The sequence below is a fragment of the Corvus moneduloides genome, chromosome 4 (genome assembly GCF_009650955.1).
Source record: "Corvus moneduloides isolate bCorMon1 chromosome 4, bCorMon1.pri, whole genome shotgun sequence".
Classification (NCBI taxonomy): domain Eukaryota; kingdom Metazoa; phylum Chordata; class Aves; order Passeriformes; family Corvidae; genus Corvus; species Corvus moneduloides.
In genome coordinates, this window is record NC_045479.1 from 12,235,325 (window position 1) to 12,246,064 (window position 10,740).

General features: G+C 50.6%; 1 protein-coding gene across 1 annotated transcript in view; it reads right to left on the bottom strand.

The window, feature by feature from the left end:
- The window catches only part of PARVB (parvin beta), a 55,362-nt gene extending 45,747 nt beyond the window's left edge, over positions 1-9,615 (bottom strand). Inside the window, exon 1 of the mRNA XM_032106530.1 lies at positions 9,355-9,615. Within this exon, the coding sequence (XP_031962421.1) occupies positions 9,355-9,469 (115 nt within the window). The 5' untranslated portion in view covers positions 9,470-9,615. The remainder of the gene's footprint in view (positions 1-9,354) is intronic.
- Between the last annotated feature and the right edge of the window lie 1,125 nt (positions 9,616-10,740).

Below are 10,740 nucleotides of genomic sequence, written 5' to 3' on the forward strand. Positions count from 1 at the left end.
GAGGTTACTTTTTCCCATCATTTTTGACAAAAATCTTGTCACTTTTGCAAAGCCTCCAGGTCCATCTGCTGGACTAGGCAAACCAGAGAGTAAACAACACTATTCTATTTTAAAATGATAGAAGCGTCTGCATCTCTAATAGTACAAATGCATGCATCTGCCAAACAGACCTAGTGGAACAAGGCTTTCTGAGCATTACACATTCTTCTATTTAAAGACACTAAAAGACACCATGCCTCTATGCAGACATCTCCTCATCCAGTTCTCAGTCTACTTCCTTACTCCAAATAAACTGTGTATGCAACCATCCCACAGCTAATTAAAAATTAGCAATAAGGCCATATGGCAGCTATAATGGAAAATACACTGTTTCTTTTTTCAGTGGATTTCATTATGATTCAACCACACAATGAAAGAAGCACTAAAGAAGCAGCTGGGATTCCAGGAGCCAGAACAGTCTGCTTGTTTTATAACCAACATGCAGCATACATTGAAAAGAGTTTTTATAGCAGTCTATATCTGATTGCCAGACAGGTCTTGGGGATTATAAAGAAACCTTTTTTGACCTGGAGAAACAATCATTGAGAGGCAAAACTGAATTCCCAGTTTGTTCACCACCAGCAAAGCCAAAACCAGAATCCAATCCCATGGTCTCCCCTCTCAGCCTAAGGCCTCTCGAGAGGGGTCTGCAGAGAGCTCATGGAAACAAATCAGTGTACAGGATTTATAATTAGGAGCCCCATTGTTCCTCCAGGAGGAAGTGACAGTGATTTAAGGGCCCAGAGCATACAGACCCACTGCTCCCAGTACACACTGCCAGATGTGCATGTTCTCTCCACATCTGTTTTTCAGAGCAAAACTTCACAGGATTCAAATTACAAAAGGCTGACACCACGTGTTTTCCATCATACTTGTCCAGCCAAACTAGACATACACAACAGAAGTCACGAATTTCAGGTTGCAGCTTTCTACTTGGCCATTAGAAGAGTACAAATTAGGAAATCTATACCTGAGCACAATATGCTTCACCCTGGGCAGATAGATCACTAAGAGGCCACTGGCCTATTAGCTGTGCAACACAGAGGTTTCTGTTCCCAGTTCCCATTAGTGCTGTGCCCATTCCCAAAGGCAAACGGGGTTTGCTCACACAGAATTGGTGTTTTAGACCCCCTGCCCATGGCCCCTGAGCAGCCTGTCCTGAGCAGAGCTTCAGCACCCAGGTTCAGAAACTCCTCCTGAAGGCAACCTGGCAGAACCCCTTGAAAAGTGGTGCTCTCCCACTGATCACACTCCCACTCATTCCCTTCCACCTCCGTCCTCCTCACCACAACAATCCACAGCTCCCTCAGCACAGGGCAGAAGTGCTGATGCAGCCTGTGACAACAACCAGAGGCAGGTATGCTACAGCCACCACAGAATCACAGAATACCCTGAGCTGGAAGGGACTCACAAAGCATCGAAGTCCAACTCCTGGCCCTGCAAAGGACATTCCAACAATCCCACCCTGTGCCTGAGAGCATTGTCCAAATGCTTCTGGAGCTCTGGCAGCCTTGGGGCCGTGCCCATTCCCTGGGGAGCCTGTTCAGTGCCCCAGCACCCTCTGGGGGAAGAACCTTTTCCTGATACCCAGCCTCACCCTCCCTGACACAGCTCCAGCTGTTCCCTGGGTCCTGTCTCTGGTCCCAGAGAGCAGAGATCAGTGCCTGCCCCTAAGGAGGAGCTGCAGCCCCTGGTGAGCTCAGACCCTCAGTCTCCTCGAGCTGAACAGACCCAGTGCCCTCAGCTGCTCCTCAAAACACTCCCCTCAAGGCCTTTCATCATCTTAGCAGCCTCCTCTGGACACTCGTAGCTCTCCTCTGGACACAAGGCCTACCAGACCAGCAGGCAAAGCAAGGGCAAGTCCCCACACACCACAGAGACCCCAGGGAAAACCTGCCATGGAGGCACAACCCTTGTAAGTGAGAGTAAACAACTTGGTTGGGCTGTGCCCTGAGAAGAAAGCTGAGCTTCATCAGTGACAGTGCACGTCCACAACACAACTCACAGAGCAGGCAGAGAGCAGGCAGAGGGTGTACGAGGGTGGGGATAAGCAACTACCAAGGTCACCGTGCACAAGAGCTCAAGGCTGTGCAGAGCAAGGCACGTGGACATTGTGAGAGCTGAGCAGAACAGAGCTGGCGCCATCATCCTCATCCTGACACTGGCACAGGTCAGATCACCCTCTGGAAACACCTCAGTGACCTTCAGGTAGTTGGCTTCTGTAACAAAACACCCAGATCTTGTTAGTTCAAAGAACCTGGAGGTGTGCTGAAGTTACGAGGTCAGCACAAGGAGGAGCCTTTGGGCAACTGTTGCAGCGGGGATACTGCAACACGCATATATCAAACCAGGAGTCCCATGGAAAAGAAATATATATGGACAGACAGATTCTTGGTAGATGTTTCAGAGATGTTTATTTCTCCAGCCGCATGGCCGGGGCTCTGCCGAGGAACTGCGGCAATCACAGGACCCGAGGGTCCCCTGCCGTGCAGGGGAACGAGGCTGACCAGGGGCAGGGAAACGCCGTGCCTCCCCCCAGGGACCCTCTCCCAGGGCTCCATGGCAGGGGGAAGGGCCCCAACAGGCAACATGATTGATTTCTCTTCCTTCTTCCTTGCCGACCTCCAGGTCTCCTAAAATGACTGAGAGGAGCTTGAGGGCTGAAAAGAGAACAAGACTCCAGGGTTGAGAAGGCACACACAGCCCCTCCTGCACTGCAGGAGTGACAAGGATCACAAACCGATGATGTTACAGGTGAGGCAGAAAACTCCTTCTCCTTGTGATACATGACAGTGTCTCTGTATGGTCACATTCCCCTTCAAGACATCATATCCCAGGAACCCTGACAGAGACAGCCTTGGGAATCTTGCAGGCCAAGGTTTCTAGTGATGCCTGAGAGCCCTGTACACTTGACTGGCTCCTTTTGGAAACCTGACAGCAATTTGGCATCCAAATCCCACATGGGCAACTCTGAAGTAGCTGGACTGCCCCAGCTACACACCTGAATCTCCTCAGCTGTGACCATGACACTTGTGTGCACAAGGTACACAACTAGCGTTCCTTCCAGCTGAACAGCAAAGCTGTGGCTGCTGAAACACCAATTCCTGCAACCAGCAGACTCTGCCTTGCCCTGGGTTTGCCTCAGACCACATAAGCCTGGATCTCTTAGCAGCAAGTTGTTCTGACATGCTTTTGCAATGAAAAAAGCTTGCCAGCTAATCTCCCAAATCTCCTAACATCAAAGTACAATCCAAAGCTCAGAGCAGTGCATTGGAAAACTCCACCAGTCTGTTTTCAGATCAGCTGGCCTGTAACAGTTCTTGAAGTACATAAAAAGGCATTTAGCACTGCTGTGCATAACTATACTCTCTCTTCTGGACTGTCCCATTGCTGATGTGCAAATCAGGAGGATGCATGTATATTAATAAAATGATCTAAATATCACAACTCTTATAAACACGAGCACACAGTCAGTAGGATTCATGTATTCATGATCATGCACTGCAGAAGACAGCCTGATGTCCTTGCACAGATTCACCAGGGAGATCAAGAGTCCCCCCTTCAGAGAGACTTTCCAGGAGTTGTGGCTTTGCAGCTCCCCCCATTCCCATCAAGGCCATGTGCAGCTCTCCATACATCAGTCTCACAGGGCTCTCACCCACACACTCCTTGGAACACAAACAGCCAGATGCCCCCTTCTAAAAGTCTCTCTCCAGCTGTCATAATTAATAAATCCTTTAGCTATCATTGAACGATTGCTCTGAAATAAGGGTAGACTTTAAGGAGAAAAGGATTGGAGTTCTGGTTTTGGAAAACTGGAAGTGTTGATAACCACCCTGCTAAGGTTTTATGATGAAGCTTAACAGTATTCTTACAATGAATCTTATTTTAAAGATTGCAACTCTGGAAATAAAATGACTATTAAATGTCTGTTTTCCTTAAAGGAAGGCAAGGCGTTTCTTCAACACACTACTGAAGAGCTATAGAGCTATTTTGTGTGTCTTGCTGCATTCTGTCTGGAAGAAAACTTGGAGCTGTAATTCCAAACTCTCTTGCCTCACCAGGAGACTGTGCCTAAAGCTGCAGTGGGTGAACCACCCTAGCCTAAGTGCAGCTACAGGAGGACAATATGGGGGTTATGATACTGTTAAAAGCACAATTCTTGTGCATGTAAAGTTCATTTCAGCTGAGACATTGACACAGACTATATTCCCAGTACAGCTTTTGCCAGAATAGAACACAGAACCCAAAACAGCATTGCTCTACCAAGACTAAAACCAGACCAGGTCAGGCCTGAGCCCTATGGGAGAAACAGCAATTAGGCTACACAGGTTCCAACTGGAAATTTAGGTCTGTGTAAGTTAGTGGTAGAAAGGATAATAAATCGAGCTTGAAATATGAATCTCGATATGTTTGCACAGACTTTCTATATATACACACATATCTGGAACAGTATGTAGCTTCAGTATAGTTACATGCAAATTCCTTTCTTAAAGAGCAAGTAATTCCACTTAACCAGCACTCATGTCGTCTGCTGTGGGGACATTTCAGCAGCAGTAGCACATCACAATGCACAGACACACTCCTCCAGCCAAGCATCCTTTCAGTCTGCAGCAAATGTACTTGTGTGAAACAGGACCACAGAATTAGACCCTACACATTTTGTATTTGTCTCTCCATCTACCTAAAAATTCGCTGCCACATCCTTTGAGTATGGAAAGCAAATTAAGAAGGGCGTGAGACACCATCAGCACATCTCACGGAGACACAGATGCCAAGAACAGCACTTTAGCCTCCCTTGATATGCACAAAACTTTCCCCTTATTCAGCTCCTGTTGCAATAATCCCACCCTCTCTCTCTCCTTCATTCCCCTCTCCTACTGATTTCATCAGGCACAAATAAATGGCACTTTTCTCACCCCTGTGCCCACCCTCAATCATGTCACTGGGACACAACACTAAGCAATTGATTGTTTTATTTCTCTCACTGACTCCCCATATAGGCTATACACACACACACAGAGTCACAATAATAGAAAGCTTATTTAGCCAAACACCTGCTGCCCAGATCTTTCATACAGTGTGTTACGAGGAAAAGAAAACCAAGCTTTGCAAGTAAGCTGGGAGTGAAGCTTGCAGCAAACCCCCTCCTTTATTTCAGTACAGCAACATCACTGACAAACAGGAAAGGGCAGATTTTTTCAATTTCCTTTTGCAGATGAAGTCGAAACACAGCACTACCTGAAACAGTATATTTTACAAAATCTGAAAAGAAGCTAAGGAATCATCTGGCTTAACAACTGTATCTTCTATGGGCCCTGCCAGAACTCCCAACAATTTTCTAAGGTATTTAAAGCAGATGTTGGAGCTCTTGAACAGGTGGCACGTCTTGAAAGACCAAATCACAGAATCATGGAATGGTTTGGGTTGGAAGGGACCTTAACACCCAAATCATTCCATTCCCCTGCCCATGGGCAGGGACACCTTCCACTACCCCAGGTTGCTCAGAGCCCCATCCAACCTGGCCTTGGACACTGCCAGGGATGGGGCAGCCACAGCTTCTCTGGGCAACCTGTGCCAGGGCCTCCCCACCCTCACAGGGAACAATTTCTTCCTCACATCTAATGGAAACCTCAGATACACCAAGATAGAGCCATGGAACAGTAACACCAGGCAAACTTAGATATCTGCAGATTTCCATGTGGCCTAAATGGGGGACAAGGGGAGAAGTAAAAACCAAAGTGGTCGCAGAGCACTGGAACTGACACATCTCCACTTTTCTAAGGATGGGCATCGTGACTGATTGTAAGATTAGGAACACAAATCTCCCTCCATGCTCTCCATGGCCTTTCCTGTCCTTTCTTTGGCCATGTCCCTTCCCTGAGGACTCTCTAGTAGTAGCATGGTGGGGTTGAACTCACCTGCCGCTTTTCCTGCTGCAGGACTCCACTAAATACTCACTGGTGACAGCCTGCAGGCATTAATAATCAGCAAGACTTTTCTCCCTGGGGCATTTTTACCCAAACTAGGGGTTAAAAATATTCCTGGGAAGGAAGAGGAAGGGAGGAGCCAAACAGACAGTGAGATCACTCACCCACCTTCCATAGGAAACCAGGGTAAAAACGGCTTCCCCATGAGCTGCTCTTTCTCTCAAGTCAGGGCTGCCTAAAAAGTCTGTTCATAAAAACCAGAAAAACGCCAGAAAATGCAGAAACATGCAAAGTGTAACAGTGTAAAGCAGAGCTTTGGGGTAGAAATGCAAACAGTTAAGCAATGTATAGAACTTGACTTAAAACACTGATGAATTTGACCAGAGTCTTACCCCTACCTCACCTCTCAGCATAGCCACAAAGCATCACAGCAGGCTGCTAAGGCAAGAGCAGCAGCAAAGCTGTTTGCACGCTGAATTACAGAGTTTGAATGCTGCCACAGCGGCCATCACCAGCCTGCTACGAACCTCACCCACCCTCCTGTCACATAGCCAGGGTGGCAGCTCACACTGACCACCCTGACAAGCCTAATGAACTCTCCTCTCCCCACAGAGCCTCTCCAAAAATGCATTGCAGCAAATTATGAATTAGCCAAAAAAAATTTTAAGTTTAGATGCTCATGGGTTGGCAGCCACACATCATGGTTATTTATGACCTGTGATTAAAGACATGAAAACCACAAATAAAAACCTTTTCAGTATCATTACAAGGAGCTTTGAGCTGTGTCGCTCAGAAGTTGTGCACAAAAAGGAAAAGGATTGATATAAGTGAATTTTAGCTCTCACACAGACCCTGTTAAAGGTCACTGTATGAGCACAGCTGGGATACTGACAGCTGCAATAAAAAGGCAGAACGTATAAAGAGCCCTCAGGCTGGAGCTTTTGGTGCTGATGGAGGCAGAGGAGGCAAGGATGATTTCAGGCTGCAGCAAATGAGCAGCCAGCATTCCAATTTGCCATGGAGAGGGCAGGATTTGCTTTGGGAAGATCGTTCTGACCTCTGCTGGTCCCCTCAGGGAAACCCAGCAGAAACCTGGAGGAAGGCCAGGAATTCCCAAGGGCTGAGCACATGGGGAAACGTTGACCACATCGGCTCCTATAAGGTCTAGCAACTCATTCAAAGAATGCCTCTCAGATGAGCTTCCAGTTTGCATCTGCTCCACACTCAAATAAAAAAAAAAAGTAAGTTTCTAGCCCTGAAATTTGCTCCTGAGGCTGCCCAGGCCCTACCAGAAGCCACGTTCAAGCCTCTCTTCCCCTGGTGCAGACCCCCCAGCTCATCACTCTTGGCCCTCTCCGGTAGCACAGCCATGGCTGGGACAGCCTCCCCTAGAGATCTGCTCCACAACGGGAAAAAAGCCATTTCCCTTCACAACAAAGGGGCTGGGCCGCCTGCAGCACCAGGCAATGTCACACCCACCAGTGGGTCCTGAGGCTTGCAGACAGTCACATTTCAGACTGGAAGGAATATTCACACAAAAAGCTGCCCCTTGTGTTGCAGTTTCCTCCCCATGACACCGACAGAAGCGCAGCTGCGAGGCTTTGATGTGGTTCCCCGCTAAGGACCAGGCACAGCAACCAAAAGAGGCCCTTCCATTGCCACGAGGAGCCGTGGCCACCCAAGTAAGTAAAACCACAGGCAAACTCAGCCAAACCAGCGGGTGGCTCCTGCTGAAAGTGGGCACCTCAAGAACAGGGCCTGGTGATATTGAAATGCCTAAGAAGGGAAGCTGAAAACCCGTTTCAGCTTAGAAGTCACCTTTGGCACGCGCTTTTTTGGAGCACGCGCTTGGCATCCCTGCCAGAGAGTTTTTTCCACCATCTTCCTTCGGAAGCAAATGAGATCATCTCAGGAAGGCCCAACCGCTTCAGCTGCTCCTCAGAAGAACCACGTCAGGGAAACTTGATTAAAAATAGATAATAAAGGAAATACCAGTAAGCTACACCAAAACAGCCAGCAGAAGGGAAGGGAAATGATTTCCCTGAACCAGGTTTCAAGGCCTAATATTGTGTTTTTAAATATTAAAAAGCTGTCTTTTGAATGTTTCTGGCAATTCATAGACTCAGTATGGGCGAAACGTGCTCAACAGCCAGCTGAAAGGAGGCTGAAACTTGAATTACATCCCTACCCTATGCACACCAGACACTAGGACAAAACCAAGGCCAGTTTGAACCAGCCATCAAGTCAGAGTTGCATTAAGCCATAGGGTGAGGACACACAGATTTCCTGCTGGCAGATCCCAGGAGTCCAGGGATAGCATGGAGGCAGAGTTTCTCCACAGAAACCAGTACTGGTGAGTCAGGGAAGCCGAAGAGAGCAGCACACACCATCCCCAGAGGACATTGCGCTCGGAGGAAGGGCACACTTTGTGTATTCAGGACCGGGCCAGCTTTATCAAGTCTGGCAATGAGACACCTCCCTATCTACAACAGCACCAGCGGCGCTATCTCCGCACAGCCCCTGGCCAGGGCCGGCGGCTCTGGGGACACCTCGCACACATGCCCACACCCCAGGTCGGGGTGTGCAACAGGGACCGAGCCCCTCAGTGTGGGTGCTGGTGCATTGGGCTCGGGCTGGGGAACTTCTCCAGGCTCTCTGCAGTGAAGGGGAGGCTTTCGCCTCCCTGCCCAGCTGGCAGCAGCAGTGACATCCCACATGGACACACTCATACAGCCTGGGGTACGTGCGCCCATGCGGAGTCCTTGAGAGCCAGGTGGGTTGGATGAATGTATCTGGTTATGAAAATTACTCTGGGCAAAGTACCGCCATCAACATAAAGCCTATGGATGAAGCAGACCTGGAAAGAAACACGGGTGGACTTAACCATTCCCTCGTGGCTTCCTCAACTCTCAGACCACAAGAAAATGACAGCCACAGTCTCACTGGTCACCAGAAATTTATTTTATAGCACAAAGCGGGTTCTGGGGTTACCTTCCCGGACGTACGACATGAGCTGAAGTCACGCTGCCCATCGCTCCAGCCGCTCCCCATCGCTGCCATCCATCCCCCATCGCTCCAGCCGCTCCCCATCGCTGCCATCCATCCCCCATCGCTCCAGTCTCCCCCTTTCCTGCCAGCCGCCTCTCATCCCTGCCAGCCGCTCCCCATCGCTCCAGCCTCCCCCCACGCCCGTCCCCGGCCGCGTTGTGGCTCTCGGGGGCGGAGGGCGGGCACGGCCCCTCCGCGGGGCCGCCGAACAAAGCGCGGCTCAGAGGCTCCGCCGCTGCTCCCGCGGAGGAACGGGACGGGACGGGACGGCGGAGCAGCCACAAGTCACGTCGGCCCCGAGCACGCTCCTTCCTTCCCTCCGCGCCGGCGAACTCACCCTCCTTGGCTTTCTTCTTCCTGGCCAGGGTCCCGCCGAGCTTGCCCAGGAACGACTCCTCTTTCTTCATCCTGTGCGGCCGCAGCGTCGGGGACCGGACGGGCGCGGCGGACATCGGCTCTGCCGGGGGAGCCCGCCCGGCCCTGCCCGGGGGCTGCGGGGCCCGCGGAGCCGAACCAAGTCCGGGAGCGGGGAATCACTCGCCCGAGCGAGCGGGGCCAGCCCGCCGTGTGCGCTCACAGCCGCTCGCAGGACTGGGAAGCGCTGCAGCCACAGCGCCCTGCCACGGCCGGGAAGTCCGCGGGAGGCGGGGGCGGGACGAGCCCCGGACACCCCCGGGGGGCCGGGGGCGGACACCGGGAGGCTGCCCGGGCCCTCCCGAGCATCACCTGCGGCCAGGCGGGCGAGCCCCTCCTGCGGGGCACCTGGTGCGCCGGACCCACGCGGGTGCAGGAAAAGCGGGTAAAAAGCATTGCAGGAAACAACGCCCCCGATCCCACCACAGCCGGACCAGAGTGGTGTTAGGCTTGAAAGTACACAAAGATCAGACAGCAAAGAACATCCTTCCTTAAGAACAATTTTATATATTCCACGTTTTGCAACAATTGGACACAACTGAGGGCAAACGCTCAGCATGTGCCGTTTGCCAGGGCACAGCAATTCCTTGCTGGCTTCATTCAGATGTGCCTCCTGATTTTGCAGCCATGCGCCCCTTCTGTCAGACCAGCCTGCCTTCTCCTCCTGGCATGTTGCCGGTCAGGTCTGACATCTCCTCTGTGGGAAGATCGAGAAGGGGGCTGTAGGTTCTGTGTTTGCCAAGCCCCCACCTCCCAGGTGTCCTAGCACTGCTGCTGCCATCAGCACGGGGGATGTGCACAGAAACGGCCCAAGCCAGAAACTTGGTTGTGATCCCGCAGGGAGAATTTCTTATTCCTTATCATTTTACAGCAGCCAGGAGAATGATAAGGGGTTGTGGAATACGCGTTAAAAGCAGGTCCTGAGGAGTTTATAGTGTTTAGGCTCTGATACTGTTTAAGCCCCTGAAGTGGTTCCACTGATTTTAACGGGACTGCTGGGTCCCCAAAGTCACACACAACCTTTGGCTGTGCTCCTACGAGCAGCGTCTCTGTCAGCAGCCCTTGGCCCAACAAAGAACCGCATTCAAATCACCACAGCTTGGCTCAGGATCTGCACACCCAGCTTATATGCAACAGATTTGCAGGCTTGACCTGACACAGAAGCAACACTGCAGGACACATCCAGAGCAGAAGGTAGCAGAGATTATTTTCTGAGTTAGTTTCACTAGAGATTTAATCCAAACTAATCCCCTCTGTCACCCAGACCCACTCTTATCCCTCACCTCCAGTGGCTTTTTTACAGTCACTT